The sequence below is a fragment of the Dromaius novaehollandiae genome, chromosome 1, assembly GCF_036370855.1.
Source record: "Dromaius novaehollandiae isolate bDroNov1 chromosome 1, bDroNov1.hap1, whole genome shotgun sequence".
NCBI lineage: Eukaryota > Metazoa > Chordata > Aves > Casuariiformes > Dromaiidae > Dromaius > Dromaius novaehollandiae.
The window spans coordinates 149,676,743-149,697,808 of NC_088098.1; the positions used below are offsets into that span (position 1 = coordinate 149,676,743).

At 41.0% G+C, this 21,066-nt stretch overlaps 1 protein-coding gene across 10 annotated transcripts in view; it reads left to right on the top strand.

Moving 5' to 3' along the window:
- MAP4K4 (mitogen-activated protein kinase kinase kinase kinase 4) overlaps positions 1–21,066 on the top strand; it is a 166,582-nt gene that overhangs the window by 105,377 nt on the left and 40,139 nt on the right. For all 10 annotated transcript variants that reach the window (XM_064502615.1, XM_064502624.1, XM_064502635.1 and 7 more), the window contains exons 4-12: positions 718–843; positions 1,596–1,706; positions 4,707–4,797; positions 6,378–6,508; positions 8,800–8,854; positions 11,246–11,324; positions 13,304–13,479; positions 14,176–14,248; positions 14,727–14,937. In XM_064502615.1, coding sequence (XP_064358685.1) covers positions 718–843; positions 1,596–1,706; positions 4,707–4,797; positions 6,378–6,508; positions 8,800–8,854; positions 11,246–11,324; positions 13,304–13,479; positions 14,176–14,248; positions 14,727–14,937 — 1,053 coding nt within the window. The remainder of the gene's footprint in view (positions 1–717; positions 844–1,595; positions 1,707–4,706; positions 4,798–6,377; positions 6,509–8,799; positions 8,855–11,245; positions 11,325–13,303; positions 13,480–14,175; positions 14,249–14,726; positions 14,938–21,066) is intronic.

Sequence of the window (21,066 nt, forward strand, 5' to 3'; positions counted from 1 at the left end):
AGTGACTCTGTGCGGGTCACCTGGTGGAGGTCGGGGGAAATCGTTTCCCTCCGCCTTTGCGCGGCAGCATCCTGTTTACACTTTCGGCTCCCGGCTCCTGCTTCCTGCTGCACTTGCTCTTCCACTGCCGAGGTGGATGGTGGAGGAGCAGGAAGGTGGGTCAAGGGGGCTCCAAGGCGGCCGTGCTGCCCTTGGGCCCCAGTGGGCCCTGCCACACGCTGAGTGGCAGTGCTGCGCCGGATCACCTTTGAACTAGAGAATTCAAAATTTTAAAAGCTGGAGGAATTTGAACAAAAATAATGAGGAGGGAAATCCTACTTCTCCAACAGAACGTCACAGGTTTTTCTGTCTCTCTGGGTTATGTAGAAGCAGAAGCCTGCTGGCTGCATGGTTGTTTAAGGTATTATAAGCACAGGGTTTTTAAACAGATCCTGTCCTGCTTCATTACTAGTTGAAATCCAGTGCATCCTTTATTTGCTTTTTCAACTGCTGAAAAGTGGGGAAAATAAAGGTCTGTTTCAGAACATCCTACTAAACAATAGATTTTCAGAACATCCTAATAAACAATAGATTTTGCTGGCACGAACCTGGGATGTGTTTATTGAGCATGATGCTGGTATAAACTGAACTTTCTTAAACCTACTTATGTGAGAGAGAAGAGGAAGTAGGCGATGCACACACTGTATTAAACGTATCTTTTTTTGTTTTGTTCCAAAGGATGAAGAAGAAGAAATCAAACTGGAGATTAATATGCTAAAGAAATATTCTCATCATAGAAATATTGCAACTTATTATGGTGCTTTCATTAAGAAAAGTCCTCCAGGACATGACGACCAACTGTGGGTAAGCAGATAGTTCTCAACATGCTCATAAGCCTTTTCCTTTTGGATAGCATTTGAGGACAACACAAATATCATATTTGGGAAAGACAAATTAGTAGAATTTGGTGCTTGCCTAAACAGATAAGTGAATCACATAGGCTAATCAGGTATCCTTAAGAGAAAGGCTCAACCAAGATTTGCTATTAGCAATTGATTTGCTCTTTAAATAACTTTTTCCTCACTTCCCAGATGGATAGTTAACATGTTTCATGGGAGCAAGGCAGATGACCTGAGCAGTAAGAATGTGTGGCTGTAAAAATAAAGCTGCACTTGGAAATTTTACTCATGACAGTTGTCATCCCATCTATACCCCCTGGAGGATTGAAGTTTGGGTATGAAATGGCAGTTCACAGGCACCAGTGGGTGTTCTTGTCTCCCATAAATAAGCGGGGGTTGTAAATAAGATGCGTTGCGATGGTGTGATCAGTTTGATTCCTTCAGCATCCGGATGTGTTCTATATTCCCGTTACTACTAATGCATTTTGCATAGCTGAGCAAATCCAGATTCCTAGCATTAAATTACAGTGATTAAATCAGTCCTTGAAAATGTGGTAACTAATGTGAGACATATTCCATATATGTCTGACACACGCTGGAGACATTTGGTTTGGATCCACGTTCCAGGCAGAGAACATAAAATAGATTATATTCTGTGCTTCGTGAGGGTTTCCCAAATCGTTGCTGCACCCTGCTTATTTTGCTTCTCTCTTACAGCTTGTTATGGAGTTTTGTGGAGCAGGCTCTATCACTGACCTCGTGAAGAACACGAAAGGGAATACTCTGAAAGAAGACTGGATAGCATATATCTCCAGAGAGATTCTCAGGGTAAGTAAAATAGTCCATTGCACTTGAAAATACAGAAGCAATCTTACAGAGATGTAACCTGGCTTGAGGTTCTGCAAGAAATTATTTCTGACCAATTCCTTTAGCCACATCTTCATTTGAAGAGTATGTAGGAGTAGGTGGATGGCTGCTCCATGTCATCATAGATGGATGACTGCTCCACATCATTTAACTCTGCCTTGTAACTGGCAGTGAGGACAGGAGCTCCAAATATTTGCGGGTTGTGTGAGTTGTACTATACAGTAATAGCAGCCTTGCAGAAAGTAGCAATTTTGTGTCCTGAGAAGCTAGAGTAAGAACCAGTGCCCTTACCTTTTAGAAGCTGAGAAACAGCGTCCATGTGTCTACAAGGTGCTTGCTTGTAGAATGCCAAGATTGCAGGAGTGTCATAGCAAAACGGGGTGCAGAATGGGTTTTTCAAATGTGCTTGCAGCTGTTTTTCTCTGCTGCTAGTGGAGTGTGCAGAGAAAGGAGATTGTTGGCTCAGGGCAACGGCTGGGACTTCTGAGCTGTGATGTGTTCACATGATGAATATTCCTGCAGTCTATCTAAAGCAAACGGATATGTCTTATATGGTTGAGCACTGTAGAGTGCTAGCATACGGCACTGAAGAAGTTCCTCAGGAAGAGGGATGCCACTTAGCAGGTTTTTTTAAACTAAAGCTTTAACTAATTACTCTTCATATTTAATTTCCAGTTGGTATAGTTAAAGTGCTTTCTGAATTGGCATTTGTTTGCTGTGCTGAATAAATCTGGTATGGTTTTCCTCGTGCTTCTTTGTAAAACAAATTGCCTCCTACCCATACCATTACACAGTATGTCTATTCAATTGCCTCATCATACAGGGAGTTCTAAAGGCTTTATGTTAAAGGAAACCACCAGTGGCTCTAACATAAATCAATGCTTCTGTTGTCTGTGTTGCACATTTGTTCTGTCTCAGTGATTTTTGAGATTATGAGGGAGGGAGATGTGCAACTGTGGTCTCCTGCTCTAACTCCAAACGCTAGCAGAGAGTGCTGCTGTTGGTGTTTGGGCTGGCACATTTTAAATTGTTGTATACTAACAAGCAGAAAAGTTGCTGTCATGAATACCGACTGATGGTTGTATTTCAAATCAAATGGATTTCATGCTTTAATATTAGTAAAGCTAGCTGTTGCAATACTCACCTTATGCTTGATTTGAGAACACCTGTGTCACTTTGGATGTATTGCATGCCATATTGCATTTGTCCTAAATTCTCTGTAAATAAGGAGGTAGAGTCATGCTTGCTGAGAAGAGGAAAAAAATCATTTACCTTGGAACAGAGGTACATGAAAGCTACTTTCTCGTTCTTGTTAGATATTTTTCAAAGAAGCCTTAATTGTTTGCCAGCAGGAACTGGAACATCTGGAAAAAAAGGAGTGCTAAATTCACATTGGTATGAGGCATTGCAAAACCTGATTTGACACTGAGTTTATGTCACAGATGGACGCAGAGGGGTTGTGTAATAGAGTGAAAGTTAGATGAGTTAAAGTGCCAAAGATATTTACAGGTGGAGACACGGGTGAGAGTGCACCTAATGGGTCCTGGTGTGCTGGTGAGAGTCCCTGAAGGGACTAACATGGGGACTGCAGAAGAATCAAGCATTTGACCCCCTGTCTCTTCCTAACTCTTCACAAACCCAAATGTATTTTTTTCAGTTAGATTAGATTGTACTCTGGAGAGAACATATGATTATCTTCCTGGCTGGGGCAGTGGAGCATAAGGCCTTAAAAAGTATCCTGTGTGAAGCTGTGGAAAAGCCTTCGTCCTTCCAAAAAATAAGACCACACTTAGTGTTAACAGCCAGTGAATGGTATCGAGGACATTAACCGTTCGTTTTGTTAGCTTGTGACATATGCAGGGAGGAGCTGTAGACTCTATTATTTGTCACGCTCATTAACTGTTTTAAAAAAAGAAATAGCCCAATGGTTATGTAGGCAAACTGGTAAATGACCATTTAATGAATAACATGTGTTGGAAAATATTTCTCTGCAGCAACCACTACTCTCATAACCTTTTGCAGCTGTAAAGGTTCAATTTCTTTATTTTTCATAAAACATTAAAAGTCTATGAGGGCAACATGAACAGGCAAGATGAGCCCACCAGAGACTGCAGTTTTCCAAGCAGAGTGCTGAGGAGAGATCAAAATAAAGGCAGTTGCCAAGACGGTTGTCTATTGTTCTACCAATTACATTAGAGAGTAAAATGCAACATATGTCTTCCTCATCCCTCCCTCCACATGGCTAACGCTTTGGGGCATGCATCCAGGTGCTGTCTCAACAAAAAGCACCGTATGCCAGGAGGTTTTGTTTCCTTTGGAAAGTATACTGCTCTCTTGCTCTTTTTTTTTTTTTTCCTTTTTCTTTCCCTTTTTTTTTTTTTTTTTTTTTTTTGTGACATGATCTCTGCTGAGGAGCAATTATCTGGCTTCATATTTATGGCGTCTGGAGAAGTGCAGCTTTGCAACGGAGCTTTTGTTTTGTTGTCAGTGTTCCCTTGTCCTCAAACAAAACATAAATGCTAGTCCTTCACCCTCCTGCCCCTTCTCAGGGGTTCACAGGCATCAGTCATATGTATGTCGGTGCTTCCTTCTTTCTCCCTTCTACCCCCTTCCCTCCCTAAATTCCCATTCTTTTAAGGGTGACCCTGTGTGTGTCAAGATGTCACTGACATACTCTGGCACAAATGCCATTTACAGTGCCATTGTGCTGAGACTTTCTGGTTGATGAACTTTCTTTAATTGACAGCTGAGAAGTGCTTGCACAGTGCAGATGTTGGCCTTCGTTTGTGCAAAGCGCCCGCACGCGCAGCCCGAGGCTTTTGTTTTGGCTCAGCTATCAGGCGCTGCGCGGGTGGCCCCAGGGGACCGTGCGATGGGCTTTGGGGGTGGGGGGCACAGAGTCTGGTGCTAAGCAAGGAGCTAACTAAATGTCATCTCCTTCCTCTCTTGTCTATAATGCAGGGCTTGGCACATCTTCATGCCCATCACGTGATTCACAGGGATATCAAAGGGCAAAATGTGTTGCTAACAGAGAATGCAGAAGTGAAACTTGGTAAGTAGGCAAGCGCATCCACTTCCCGATTCACGTAGCCTCTGGTTTTTTTGATGTTCCCAAATTAATTTCATCCTTTAAGAGCATTGTGTGCTTGTTAGCACGTGCGTTCTGTGGCTGCGCTTGTATGAATCGAGGCCCTGCGCGTATTGTCTCCTGCTTTGAGATGTTGGAATCCAGACTGTTGCATTTTGTTAGAGGTTGTTAGCTTTCACACCAGAATCAGTGAGCAGATCATTTTGCATCTCCTACTGAGGCTTGCGTGACTTGGGTTCATGCTGATTCCATTTATTTTGGACTCAGGAAGTGATGGGGATCACTCTTGTATTTAACAATTAATTAAAATAGCACCATGCTGTTTAGGTTCTGGACACAAATATGTGATCTGGACAGCCCTCTCAGTGAAGCTGTAGCATGAAGTTCAAAATATAATTCCCACCCTGGAATACCTGCTGATACCTGCTGGGAACGACTCTCATCCCTGGCCTGTCCCCATCCCTCTCAAGTGGACATACTCTTTTTCTCTAATTTGTCTCTTCCAGTTACTGCATGCTTTAACCTTCTGTACTTGTATCACACTGCATTCACCACCTTTTTTTGGTTAAATATAGAACGATGCTGAAGCCCTCCCACCCAGCCCACATTCCGTATGCTTTGCATTACACCTTCGTGCTGCACAAGGCATGGGAAAACATCCTGGCTGCTGAAGGAGGAAGCTCTCTGGAGAGCTTTCCTCCTTCTGGTCTAAAGTGGAGCACAGTAGCTCCCAAACCAGTGCTCCCACAGAGTTTGTCTACGCTCATGTGTCTGTGTCACTCACATGATGGATCTAGTGACACTGACGCAGCCCTTGTTAGAGCAGATGCAGCTCCTGGTATAGAAAAGCTTGTACCACTGCTGTTGTGACTACCATCGTACCAGCATCACTGGGAGAGCGGGGAGAATCGGAGGGAGGAAAACACTCACCTAATGAAGTGTGCAGCTCTGTTAGAACCCATGTGCGTATGTGCTCAAAGTTAGCACCTCCTGAGTAATCCTCATCTTTTGCTCTCATCATTGCATCTGCTCTGTGCGTTAGAGCAGAGAGCAATTCTCTGAGCAGCAGATTATTTTTGCTGCCTGATTTTTGAGCAGAAAATGCAGACAGCTGAAAAAGAGACTTGTTCATGAGTGTGGTTCTCCCCCAACGTGAGCAGTACCTTTGGGAGGTGGGGTCCCTCTGTATAGACAAATTTTCTTGGCTCCAACGTTTGGGAGGGGAAGAGTCTTTCCTTAGCCTCCAAGACAGTAGTTTTGCAGCTGTGCTCTCCCTTCTGGGAAGAGAAAGCTGTACAGGGAGGCCAAGGAGAGGTGCAGAAGAGATGGTCGTACGCTGCTGTGTTTCTTGACTTTGCGGCCTGAGCACATTGCATGTGAAACACAAGGACTTGGCTGCCTTGGTATTAATCATCATATTTCTCTTCAGCATGGTCCTCCCACAAGGAACATCTACATGGTTTTATTTCCAAATCATCTTACAGAAGTAATCACTGTGTATTTTTTTCCCCTCTTGTTTTATTTTAATCTTTTCCCACCCGCAGTGGATTTTGGTGTGAGCGCTCAGCTGGACAGGACAGTTGGCAGGAGAAACACTTTTATTGGAACTCCGTACTGGATGGCTCCAGAAGTTATTGCCTGTGATGAGAATCCAGATGCTACGTATGATTACAGAGTAAGAGTCCTGTTTGCAGAGTAAAACAAATTACACTTGCAGTATGAATGTTCATGGATGATTGCAGTTTTTGAGACTTCTCATTGTTTGTAAGAGTAATTTATTTTGTATAGGTGCCTTCTTGTACAGGAGTGCAAGGTGTGGGTCACTGTCAAATTTTGACCTTTCACGTTATTTGTGTTGTCATAGCTTCCAGGCATAAGGAGGAGGACTTTAGTGTGCTGTTAAGTACTCAGATAAGACAAAAAAAGAATTTTAACTGTAAATGCTGATGTTCTCAGTTTGTATGATGTTTGTACTTTAAATTGTGTTTGAATATGTCCCAGTTATTGTAATAGTTCAGAACAGTACATTTTAGGTGTTGCCTTAAATAGAACCACTGTCTGGAGAGTAAGTGAACTACAGAAGGAGCTGTTTATACCATGCCTGTTCCTGATTTTGAGATACTGTATAAGTGTTGATAGAGATTCATCCATCTCAGTATTTCTTAAGAAAGATTATTTTTCACATAATTTGCTGCAAACCAAAGACCTCATTACTGCAAAACCATAATTGCCTTGATGGTATTTGCAGAACCCTGAGAGTATTACATATATATGTTTAAAGCTATATTTCTCTAATAAAAACATTCTGAAACCCTCAAAGTGTTTATTAGCATGTTCTTATGAAAGCACAAAAGAAGAAAAAATGTAAAAATGTGCTTTAAAAAATCCTCACTTAGACTAATGCAACTATTCCAACTTTTACCCAAGAAAGGCAATGAGGATATTAGAAAATCTATGATTGAGTTCTTACAATGAATACAGTTTGCTGAAATTGATAATGATGTTAGCTGTCAGTATGTTTGTGTAGGTCTAAATTGCCAGATGATTTGAATTGGTGTTTTTCCACCTTTGACTAAGATTGAGCCTATTTTTCTTGATTTAATGGCATTTTACATCCATCAGCTCATTGTACTAAAGATACACTTTACATCTTTGCTTTCCTCCTTCTGGTCCAGGATGGAGTTATTAAGAAGGAATGCAGACTAATAAAGGAGAAAAAACTCTCTTATTATATTTGTTAATGTAGTAGAAAGAAATTCATTTTGTCTGATCCCACCTGTTTTTTTGTTTCTGGGGAGACCTGCAGGGATTTGGAGCAGTCATCCTTTTTTTCCATCCTTTAGAAAATTCATGGTTCAAAGCTTTTTAAGACCATGAGGCTATGCAGTTTAGCTTAAATGAATGGATTGGACCAAGAGAAATTATTGCCTTGCTGGGTCTGAAAATGCAATTGGCAAGTCATTAGAAGTGCTTTTCTGCTCGTAGTACAAAAAAGCTTGTTTACTCATTAGTTTTCACTTAAAAATTTTAATCATTATCATCATTAGCCTAGCAGAAATGAACACTGCTTTTCTCAAGAACGGTTATCTTTTATAAGACTGCCTTACTCCTTTCAGCAACCTCCCTCCAGCATTTTGCCCCTAAAGCTGTGGGAGTCTCTTGATTTTGTTGCTCTACAGGACCCTTTCATCAGTTGCCTGTATTTGACCCTCGTTGGCTGTCATTCAGCAGTGAGTGCAGTTAACTGCTAGTCAGGGACAGTATCCAGAGGTAGTGTCCTGAAAGACTTCCACTGACGGACTCTTGTTTCATAATGTCTCAAGCAAAGCTAAGATGTTTGGGAAGGAGCTTTGGCTACAAGTATCGTGTAAAACAGAGGCTTCTTACAAATTCAGAAGTGATGGTTATTTCCCTATATAAACCTATTATTTAATTTTTGGGAATAGAAAATATTCAGAAGTATAGCCCACTAATCTGTTTCTTTGTTTATTATTGCTGTTTTAGACCCTGAAAAAGACCTCTCTTCCCCCCCCGCCCAGCATCTTAGTCTTTTATTTGCTTTGTCTTTCGTATGAGAGAATGGATGCAGGGTTTTTTATGAAGATATTACAGGAAGATGTTCACTTTTTTTTTAACAGGGGAATATTGAAAAATTCTTCTATTGTTTGATAGACCTAGGTTTGGCGCAAATATATGTGACTATTGTAATGTAAATGTATTTTTAGGTGTTATTAGCAAGTACTATTTGCATACTCGGTGTGAATGCGCATGCATTTGTCTGTATATATATGATATGAGAAGTAGCATTTTATGATACTATTAGAAGAAAAAGTAGCTTATAGTGTTTAAATAGCCTTGGTGTTTGGTTTCAGTCTCACCTACAGGGCCTCTGTAAATAGTACTGTTTTACTGCCTGAATGGGGAAGTGTACCTACTAACATATGGTCTCTGTCTCTCTTTATACAGAGTGACCTTTGGTCATGTGGCATTACAGCCATTGAGATGGCAGAAGGAGCTCCCCGTAAGTGATGTGTGAGCTTTTCCAGTGGACTGATTAAAGCTGAAACATATACTTAGGAGATGCTGGTTGTAATCTAAGCCTAGCTTTGAGGTTTCTGAAAGTGTCTCGTTGTTATTTCTGTTCTCTTTGGTTTTGCCTGCACTATAAATATAAAATCCCATAAACAGCAATGCTTTTGATAAAGATATGATAGTATTTAAGCATTATAATGCAGTAATTTAATTTCTCCAGCCTGAATATTTGGAAGCTAATAGAGCTTTAAATGTCCTTGCTATAAATATTCTGTACTTTGGAATTGTGTCCCAATTTGTCTATGGCCTGCCTGGGATGTTTAAACCTCAGCTGAGGAGAGGTGCAGTGGGGCATCTAGAAAATAGACCTTCATGAAAAATGCTTCTGTAGCACTCTTTTCTATGTTGATTTTACATCAGTCTGTGTAATGGTAACATTACTCTTCTTTTGTTTCAACTCATCATGCATGGTGTTGATCTTCCTTAGAAATTATGTGACTTAAACTATAAATCCATCTTCAGCACAGAATATAGAATTTAATGCTCACTACTTCAGAATATTCATGAGTCAATACTGATATTTTTGAGAGAAACGTGAAAACCAAAAATGCAGAACTCTATAGCTTTTTCTTCCCCTCACATACTTGTTCCTTCTGAATAATGAAGCATACAGCTGATATTTTTGAGGCGGAAAGGAGGATTTACAAAGCAAACAAACAGAAATTATACGTATTGTTTTGGTTTTTAATGAAAATCCTTTATTAGTGAACAGGCAAATATGCTTCCTCCATCCCCAAATGGAGCACTCTGTTTAAAAATAGCAGCCTGAGTTACTTATGAGTGAGTTAATACATTTTCTTGTACGTAAGCAAATTAATCCCCCAACTCAACAGCCCATCTTGACAACCCTCTCTGAAATGATCATGTTGAGAAGGAAGTATTGACATCTTCCTGGCTAGAAAATGGTCATTTCATTATAGCCTCTGACTGATTTTGCTTGTTTGTTTTTAAATGTAAAATTTATAAAATGAAGCACAATGATCTTGTTTTGGTTCGTGTTTTAGAAGGTCTGATGGTTTGATCCCCCCTGCCCCCGTCCTAATTTCACGTTTGCATGACTGCCCATATGAGAGCTGCTCCCAGGGTACCTCACCTAGCACCATGTTAACAGTATTTGAGCTACCACTTGACCTCCTTTCTGTCTTACTTTTTTCTTCAGAACATTGTGTTGCCTGTCTGGCTCTCAATTAAAAGCTCTTATCACTGGGTTTTGCAAGCCTGGAATTGGACAATAATATTTTTCATTTCCAAACCGAAGCAGAGGTTCTGGTTTGGCCCCTCTTAGTGTAAAATCACAGGAGTGGCTTTTGGGAAGCAAAGAAAGATTCATTGTGAATCCTAAACAGCTCTCATCTTGGGCTGCCCTTTGGTGTGCCGGATCTGCCTGCTCTGAAAAGTCCATCCCTGAACTTGGTGCTCTTATAGGAGCCACAGGAATCCGGGGACTGTCTGTGCAAAGGGTGTATCGCCTGTATCTCTGAATACAGAACCTCCTTCCCATCAGTCTGTTTCGCCTGAACTTCTGCTGTTGGGAAAACATTATCGCTTCCTGCAGTGCTCATTCAGGCTGAGACTGATGGTGCAAGAGGTCAAGCATAGGAAGAAGGTACAAATGGAGGATTTGCTTGTAGCCTCCTTTCTGTCAGCCCTGCAGTGGGGGCTATTGTTCTGGAGCGGGACCCCGAAGGACAGCTCTGCAGAGATCTCTGACATTAAGCATCTGCTGAAGCCAGTGGGCTTGTTGTTGACAGTGGCGGGTCTGCATTTTGATTATACAGGGAACCCTTTTTCTTAACGCAGACCCTTCATTGCTCTAAAACCAGCAGGTCTTGGAATAAAGAAAAGGTCCACAAATTTGGAGAGCAGAAATGAGGAGGTGTCCTGCTTCATTTGTTTGCAAATGGGAGAGGAGGGCAGATGGAATAAATAAATTTGTATGAGATGGTAACTGTGTCATTCTTCCTGTCCTCCATGATCTTTTCCTGGCATCATCTTAACCAAAACATAAGCTAGATGACTTTGAAGTGGAGGAGGGCTGTGCACAAATGTTGCCATCATGGTTAATTCTGAAGGTTAACCTGTGCCTTGATTTCTTTCCCCTTTGGGGGCCTCCCTTCGCGCATCGAGCTGTGGAATTGTGGTCGTTTTCATTTAATTCCATTTAGTTGTGTTCCTATCTGTATCTACTGTATAAGTGATTGGGTTTGGTGGGGATGCTCGTGGCAGCTGAAGCCATTGTCTTGACAGAGTCTTGAGCAGACAGAGAGCAGCAAAGCAAATGTCTGTATGTTTCTGTTTGGTTTTGTTTTCTTTCCTTCAGCACTTTGTGACATGCATCCCATGAGAGCGCTCTTTCTGATACCCAGAAACCCTCCCCCGCGGTTAAAATCCAAGAAATGGTATGTAGTAGTTTCTGGTCTGTAACCCCTTTTTATATCACAATGCTTTCTTGCATTTCACAGCATGCTCCTTTGTTATTGCTTCCACAGAACTGTAAAGCAGTTGAAGTTGGCTAAAATCAATCTGTTGTTATCTTCTGTGCCATCAAATCAAAGCATAAAATAAAAAGTGTGCATTGATTATTTTAGTTCTGTTTATCCCAGAGAATTTTATCTTTGAATTCTGGGAATATAAAAACCAAGCTTTTTTCTTGACAGAACAGCATCCATATTATGGTGACAAATGGTACCATATTTTTTCAAAATAAACTCCTGCAGCATTCTTCATATGCAGTATGTTTTCTCAGATGTAGCATAATAAAGAAACAGAACAGTACTATAGTGTTCTAGTTGTTAAGTTGAAAGGAGCTATTAAAACTAATGAAAGCTTTTACTATAATTATTGTAAACGATTGAAATTGAGTGTGCACTTCTTGCCAGCTGAGAAGAATCCATTAGTATTGGAGGATTTCCTCTCAGTTACTCGTTACAACTGGCATGTATGAAACAAAAATATTCCCTAGAAAGAGGTTTCGTATAGATTGAACGTGATCACAGGATGCTGTGAACCTGTCAAAATAATGAAGTGATGTGACTGCTTATTCAATATCAACCTAATAGAAATTTGGCTTGCTGCTGGGCTTGGTGTTTGCCTGGATTGGCTTATTTATGTACTTGTATCTGTCAGAGCATCCTTCTCTGTCTCTCACACTTGCTTTCTGCATATATTAAAGGATAGAGATGCGTGTACAGTATTTGCACGTGCCTTTCTTGCACCTTTTTGCTTGGAAGCGTAATGTTTGGTGTGGGGAATAATGAAAAATGGTGAGGCTACCTTGAATTTAACTTTTTAGGTTACAGCAGGAAAATGAAGCAACAGATGGAAACCATTTTGGTTTTTACACTTAACTGTTTGGTGGAGGTGTCTGCCATCCAAGGATGGCAACAGTTTGAGGGCACCTAACAATCAGAAAGTGAATCTGGCCAAAGCCAAGGCTGCTGTGATTCAACTGTTCTCATTGAGTGAAGTGACTGGCGGGTTATGAGAAAATAGGCCAAGTGAAGAAAAATACGGTTCTGAATATTTTCACTATTGGCATTCTGCTTGTTGAATGATTTTTATCTGGGTGGGTCTACTTTCAGGGGTTCAACTGAAGTGCAGTTTTAGCAAGGTGGTGCTCCAGTTTAACAAGCTTATGTACCCTGTCACTTTATCCCGCGTACAGCAGTTACAGCGTACGTTCAGTTCTGTTAGCGCCCTTAAATTGCATCAGTGAGAATGTGGCCTCAGGTGCCTATGTTAAACAAATGGCCCCGTTCAGCACTCGCATAGTGTTCTGCAAAGAATTGTGTGTGGCTTTTCATGTAAAAATTAAAATAATCTTAAATTCTTGCAAACCTATCTCACTGCACCCAGGTGCATATAAAAGTAGCTTAGTGTTACTTGCGTCAGTGGAATGTTGGCAGCAATTCTTGCGGCTTTCCTCATGGCTTTTCTGAAGGAGACATGCCCTTAGATAGCATGGGCAGGTGGAGACACACCAGAGCTGCCCTGCCTGTGCTCTGAGCGAGCTGGATGCAAGCCAGCTCCGGTCCAGAAGCTGCAGAGCTGGGTTTGCATGATTCGCCTTCATGAATGCGTCCTGCCTTTCAGGGCAGTGGTGCCTGTGAAAGAGGGCATGTCGCTGTAACGCTGTGCCAAAGTACTGCATGTATGTGTGCATCGCCCAGTGTCCATCCAGCCTCGTGTGCAGCTGGAGCAAGCTCGGGTCTGGTTTGCCGGCACACTTTCAGGCAGCGCTTGAATCCTCCTCTGGGACATGCTGCTCTTAGGGGAAAGGAATTAAGCTTTGGGGTAGAACGGAAAAAAATGTTTGAGCTGAGTTTTAGCTGTGATTTTGTTTTGTTTTGCTTTTTTTTCCCCCTGCCTGCTTTCTCAGGTCAAAAAAGTTTTTCAGCTTTATAGAAGGTTGCCTAGTGAAGAATTACATGCAGCGACCTTCTACAGAGCAACTTTTGAAACATCCGTTTATACGTGACCAACCAAATGAAAGGCAAGTCCGAATCCAGCTTAAGGACCATATAGACAGGACCAGAAAGAAGAGAGGAGAGAAAGGTATGCAGCTTCTAAAAATCAAGTCTTGTGGCTTATTAAAAATACGTACTTTTGTCCTGCTTTGCGTTCTAAATCACACACTCCACCAAAACAAACAAACAGCTCAAAACCTCAAAAGGTTCTTTTTTAATTCATGTTTTGACTGTCAGCAGGCTTTTGTGTTTTGTTCTGTCTTTCTACACAGGACTTATGAATTGCAAATGTCTTATTTTCAGATAAGTTAAAATTACTCACTTCTAGGCCACTATCTCTTCCAGACGAGCATTAAACAGTGCTTAGGAGGATATTGGCATATCCCTCCACTTCTCTTTCTTGTTTTGTGGTAGGTTCATTCCTGGAATGATGCCATAAATCAGGCTCACACACAGGAAATAACCCATCACAAGAGCTATGAAGTGAATGTCTTGGGCAGCCTGCACTCTTTATTCAGGTGGCGCAGAGGTTTTCCAGGTGTCTTGTCTTATACTGAAAACATAGCGTCATTCGGAGATCTTGCTGAAAGTCTGCTGGAAAGCACGATGCTGCTTCACATGTCTAGGAAGGTGTGCTGGTATATGCAGGATGAATTCTAGGGTCTGAAGTGAATCTTGTCACTGCAGGGGCTGGCAGCTGGTTCGTGAAGGTGCTAGTGCAAGTCCCAAGTGTCCTAAAATTCGGAGATAAGCACTACTTAGGCCATTGTTTCTTTCCTGCTAGATGAGACGGAGTATGAATACAGTGGAAGTGAGGAAGAGGAGGAGGAAGTGCCTGAACAAGAAGGAGAGCCGAGGTAATAATTGTTGTTCGGAGGGCTCTGGGCACTCCACGCCAATAAATCTAAAAATCAATGATTATAAATCAGGAGCACACTAAATTTCTGTCTCTAAGTGCACGCACAAGCCACACAAACCCTACCACTCAAAGGGTTTGAATACCTATTCTGTGACTGCTAAAGGTTTTAAAGCTTCCCCTCACATGGCTTAGTGTCAGAGGGCTCTGGATGGAGGGAGATTTACAGCGAATGGTCGGTGCGTTCTGGTCAGGGGCTCAAAAATGTCCAAGTTGGTCCTTATTTTGCTTGGCCTCATTTCACACCTTCCACTGAGAGCATGTGTTTGATATTCATCCAGTGTCTTCATTCTGAAAGAAACAAGATTAAAATTTAAAGAAACAGTATATTTTATTAATGTTCCTCCTGCTTTGGAAAAGGTATTTAATGGTCCATCAGGCTTCATTGTAAGGGAGGCTTTAACTTCCTCTTATTGCAGTTCCATTGTCAATGTGCCTGGAGAATCAACCCTCCGACGTGATTTCCTGCGGCTGCAGCAGGAAAACAAGGAACGGTCCGAGGCCCTTCGGAGGCAGCAGCTGCTGCAGGAGCAGCAGCTCCGCGAGCAGGAGGAGTACAAGAGGCAGCTGCTGGCGGAGAGGCAGAAGCGCATCGAGCAGCAGAAGGAGCAAAGGAGACGGCTAGAAGAGGTAGAAGCCGGAAGGCTGGAGCTCAGGTTGCAGGAGCCCCTGTTCCACTTGTTTTTCCCATTCCCACACCCATTTAGAAAGAGCTCCCTGTAGTCCCAGCACATCTCAGGAAAGAAAACAACACGTACGAATCCCTTGGCGAATGTAAAGCAAAGCACTTAAATCCATGTCTGTCTACTTAAATGTGAGCAGTCTCTTAAAGCACTGAATATCCAGCAGCTCCTATGGAGGCAGTGGGAGCCAAGGCCTGGTTGTTTGAAGGTACTGGGGGGAGGCTGTGTCTTGGTCCCTGTTCAAAAGAAGAGGCAACATGTCTGGACTTTGGGTAGCTGTACAGAAGAGGAGACATTAATTATTCCCATATGATTTTTTTTTTTAAGTGAGCAGTGCCCCAAGATAACTTTTTTGGGGACATTACATGCTTAGAATTTCACTTTAAAGCTTTCACAGACATCTGTGTTTGGCACTCATTCAGGGTAGGTAGAAGCCTATTTTTTGATGTATTACTCTTCCATCCACAGTAGCCTGACGAATAATTCCTTCCCCTCCCCCCCCGATTTATAAATAAGGAATACAAATATGATTTATAAATCTGTGAAAAAATTATAGTTATGTAAGATTTATAAAAGTAAATCATACTTTTGTGATATGGTAAATGCGCAGTTTGCATACACTACCTGAAGATTAAAAAAAAACAGTAGCTGTACATATACAATATTGTTTTGTCCTAGTTTTCATGAGATCTTATATGTGTTTAGGTGTATATATAAATGGACAATTCAGTGTAAGTTTCAGAGGTAGAAAGATTTCAAAACAGTTTTGCCGGCCAAAACTGGATATGAGAGCTAAAGTGAAACCAATCATCTAGCTCTTCAGGAAGCACAGGGTCAAATTCCAGTTGTCCTTAAATGACCTCTGTTGTTTGCATTGCTGTTTCAACTGTTCACGCAGCTATGATGGAAAAAACTACACTCAGTCCAGTTTTCCAAATGCTGGTAATGTTTAATGAGGACACAACGAGGACCAAATGTTGATTTGCATCCTAACTTTAAATTTCACGTGATGCGTTTGCATAACAACTAGTGCAAGGTTCCAGATAGCCTTTTGGTCCGCATTATGCTCCTTATGCCTCCTTTTTGGTATGCAAGCAAATCTAGTGCTGCTGTAAGGAGGGACTGGTAGCAAAGACTCAGCCACACATGGAGCAGGAGGTGGGATAAGGGGGAGGCATGTAAACTCCATTTCTCTGCTGTTTCTTCCCCACCCTTCTGCCACTGCCAAGATAAACATCATTGCTCTTCCAGCTGTAGGCCTGTTTTTAGACTCTGGCTCTCTAGCAGTTTGGGGGGGCGGGAGGAAGGTGATAAAATGAGGCTAGGCAAAGTTAACATCGGACAATATGAAAACTGATTTTTTTTTAATATTATGAAAGGCAAACAAAAGTTATCCTCTAAAATTTGGCTTAGTATAGGAGTCAGTGAGTTCTTTTAAATGCCTGTATGATCTCTAAGGTTCTTCAGAGGGAATTATTTTTGGCATGGAAGGGGATTATGATTAAATTATCTAGCTCGTTTATCTTCAGTGATCAATACAATCTTTAAAGTCTGGAATTTCCATTTAAAATAAAGGATATGCTACTGTTAATAATGGAAACAAAAAATGCATCTCTTGGCTGCACAGAGTTGAAAGTTAGCTTTTTGGAATGTTGCAGAAATCATAACTTAATGAGCAATTAAAAAGCAAACGCAGTTACCTGCAAGTTATGTTTAATCAGTCCTGCTGCCTCTTAAAATACAAAACAGAACCAACAACTTTAGCAACCACATGACAGTGCATACTGTAGGTTGATATTGGTGAATAAAGTTACACAGTAAACCATGTAAAGTTTGAAAGAGAAAACCTTTTGCCTTTTATTGAACCTATAACCTCTGCCTGGTTCCCTTAGAGATACAAGTATGAGTGATGAGCTATAACACTTCCCTTTTTCAAGTCGGGGGGGAATGTTTTTCTTAAGGGAATTATTAAGAAAAAAAAAGAGAAGAAAGTGGCTCACATCAAGCACTTAAATGCATTTAGTTCACTGGATCTTCTGTTGGAAAAATGTATGATCCCAAGTGATTCTCAACAAACAACAGCCAAAACAAACTCTCTTTAAGATGGGGGAAGGGTGATAGCCACATACTTAGATAACATCAGTGTTGTGACACAATTAAAGGCCAAAATATTGAAATGTTGTTGCTTTGTCCTTAACTCACCCACTGTGTTGATGAAGGCAGTAAACAAGGAAAAGCTTGGTGATGTGAGTTAAGATTAGTATCAGACGTTGAATCTCTGGGCTTCCATCAGTTTGTTGAGACTTTTACCAGGTGTGGCTTTCTTGTAATACTTGGTTGTGCACAGTAAGCGTGTATTTTGGTAAACCTGTTTGACACTCCTTGAGAAGAATTTTATGCATTAGATAATCTCTCCCTGGACGAGTTGCTCATATCTTCCTTCCCCCCCCCCCCGCCTTTCCTAAATTAAAATTGAGGGCTTGTTCTTACAATGCTGGCACAGAGCCTAGACAGTTTTGACTGAGACTGCTACAGGAACGGTGTTTAGGACATCTGCCAAAAGCTGTGTAATTCTCAGCAGTATTAGAGAAAAGATTACTTTTTTTTTTTTAAAGGCATGTGGGTGACTATCAAAGCCGTTGTTGCAGGGACCTTTTAATTTTTGTATTACTTAAGAGGCAGAAATCATATGTGGTCAAAGTGCAGAAAATTATTTGAAACACTGCAGAAGGGGATTGCTCCTCTCCCCCCTTTTTTTAAGTCAGTGTAAATGTTAACTGCATAAATACCAGCTGTATGACTTTAAGTACTGTAGATGGTTAAAACAAGAAATCAGAGCTGTTCTAGGCTGTTCTAATGTGTTTCTGTTCAGTAAAAGGTAGATACCAGTGCTAAGTGTGACAGGTACGGAAAGGCATTTGAATTTGCACTTTGCCAAAATCAGTCTGGTTTGGCAAATTCAGAATTAGCGGTGATGGAATCCCGTTCTGTGTGGGCCTCCTCAGTTCAGGATAATTGGATTAAATGATGTCTCTGTTCCTGGTTACAGGAACCTAAGATGGATGTTTTTGAACTGATAGGGATAGAACTCCATTGGCAAGTAGTGCAGTCCAGTCCAGTAGAAACAGATTTGTGGAGCATGAATAATTCCAGTGCTGAGGACCCAAACACTTCACTACATGTGTTTGAAGGCAGGAGGAGTTGCTTTGGATTAGCTGTGGTCTACACTGCATGCCTGCTTGTAGTTGGAGTGCATCCGCCTTTTTAATTTCATCCAAAAGGAGTGGTTGGCACTCTAAGACCACTTCAAAATACGAAACAAAACCTGGTAAATGGAGATGATTGGATGATTCACATCAGAAGAGCACTCCTGATCTGAACTGAGATGCTCATGTAGATGCACCCACAGGTGCTTTTTGGCAGGACTTTGCTTCTTTTAGAAGGGGAGAGTATTTGTAGCTACTTCATTTGCATTGCCTGCAGTTTGGTTTAGGTAAGAAGTACTGAGTAAGAAGTTCTACTTCTGGCTTTTCTCTAGTACGGGCAAAGAAAAGGTCTCTTTTGGTACTGTATCAAGCTTTCCAATCCTCTTCCAAAGATGATACCGGGCTACCTAATTCTTCATGGAAGAATCATTACTATATGTATGCATCAACCTTCTTCTGAATGTAAGACACAGTAATAATATTTTATGAATATAAAATTAGAAAGTCTGTATTCATCTGTTGTGATTTACTGTATGAGCTAGGTCCCTTGATTGTTTGTGTATACCAACTGCATGTGTAGTTGCATTGCCCCCTCCTGGTAAATCATGCTCTACTGCATGGTCTTCCATTGGGAGATGGCAGAGTACCATAGGAGATCATCATTAATGTCACCCTGAAGTCAGATAAGAAGCCAGAGCATTTACACTATATTTTCTGGTTTTTTTTTTTTTTTTTTTTTTACATAGTAATGTTCTGTTAGATGCAGAAGTTTGGGATTGTGTTCTGTTAAAATTCTGTTTCAGCATTTTTGAAATTTCTTTAAAGAATTTCTCCGCTTACCTTCCAGTTAACATTTAACTCTTTGAAATGAACCTTTTCGTTTGACATGTTCAAGAAGGTTGACAATCTTATATCCAGCTGAAGAAGATCTGTATAGGCATCCATAATTTCAGTGAATCCAGGTCTGTACCTGCTATCTAAATGGGCATGTACAGGAATAGTATTTTACATCAGGGTTATTTAATGCTTAATGGTGTATGATAAGAATTAAAATATCTAACAAACACACTTTTAAAATGTAGAAGTGCAAATTTTATAAACAAAGCTTACATTTATTTTAATTCAGCCCAGGAATTGTAATGTTCTTCCCTCTTCCTTCCCCCTCCTTTGGGCAAACCTAAAGGACACACTCTTTCAGTATATCCTCATGGAAGAGTTACTAAAACTGGTTAGAAGGTGACCTTATGCCAACAGAGTCATAGTAGGAAGTCAGCCGAAGGGCTGCTTCTAAAGCCAGCTTGGGTCAGTGGCAGCTTGCAGCTAAACAGTTTTGACATTGCTTTTGCCAAAATTTAGAGTAGGACCTGAGGGATGTTTGTCGCAGTAGGTTTCCTTTCCCTGTGCTTGCTTAGAGCAAATTCCATTTTGTTAGCAGCCAACAGTTCAATGCTCAGGTTTCAAAGACCACCTTCAAAGGAAGTGAAGCTTTTTTCTTATGACTAGGTCTAGGCATGACCAGATTGTGTCCAGCTTTTTTGCAGACTCTTCTGCTGCCAGGTGCCTTGTGTTTCACCCACTTGGCAAGGAGGCTGAAGTGGTTTCTGACAGGAAGGTAGAAGTGATGCAGAGCAACCCCATCTCTGTGTGCTTTGGCGCACAGACAATAGCACAGTTGTGCTTTGGAGATTTGACTTAAATACACACTGGTGGCAGAGAACCTTTCTTTTCCTTCTTCTTTTGCTGATAGATATTAGTAAATATGTATTGTAGGTGCTGGGCTAGCAGTCTTGTTCAGTATTTGCTTAAAAATCTCTTCTTTTAAAGTGGAATGGATTTTGATTATTTCATGATGTCATGGGAAATCAGTCCTCTTAGTCAATTCAGAACTTCTGTTCTTTTTATCTTATTAAGTTTGATTATTTATAATTATTGCTGAAAATTTCTCCATTGACTCAAACAGTGATGAATTTGTTTCTTCAGAATGACCTAAAGTCCACCCATCTTCCTTGGAATGAAACTGATGCCATCCCAAGATTTGCAATATATCCACTTAACGATGTCAACAAAATGTTGTTAGACAGACAGGCTTCATATGTTTAAGAAGCGTTTGAGTTGATAAATGTGCATATCAACCAGTCAGCAGTGTGTTGTCTCTTGCATCCTCAGGGCAGCAGAATTATTGTACTTCATATCTTAGTTTTCTTAAACAAAGAGCCTGTCAGACTTGATTAGCCAAGAGGCACCTGAATATATTGACTTAAATATAGAAATTGTTTGACACAGATGTGTATATTCAGAAATAAAAGTGCCTGCTTAATCCTTTTAAAGCGCTTAAAAATGAAAGAAGGGAAGCAGTGAAACCTATGAAATCCACTGTGTTCGATAGCTGCCTTGGAGCACTTTCACTATTTTTATATCTCCATGCATTGAAAAGAAGTTGTTTAAACGAGAGAGAAAAACGTAGCAGATGTATTTAGTTAGGAGAGGAGATGCAAGAGCATGGAAGCTTTGTTTCCGAGAACATACAGAAAACACAGGGGAGAAAAGAGCTTATGTCTTGTGGCATAGGAAGGTAGTAGTGAACCCAGGATGACTTTATAGAGAAGGAAGAACAGTGTCCTAGTTGCAAATTGGGTATATTTAAGCAGTGATCTTCAAGAAACGTGCGTATTCCACAAAACTGCAGCTAGTTAAGAGACCTGGGAAGCATTCCATTTTATTTAAGTATTACCAGTTCTTACCATGTGTTACCCACTTTTCTTTCAGTGGTTATACCCTACCTTGGGGTCAGTGTTGATCCCAGAAGACAGAAAAAGCTATTGAACTTTTAGTTACTTCACAGACATGTAGGGTAATATACTGAGCAAAGA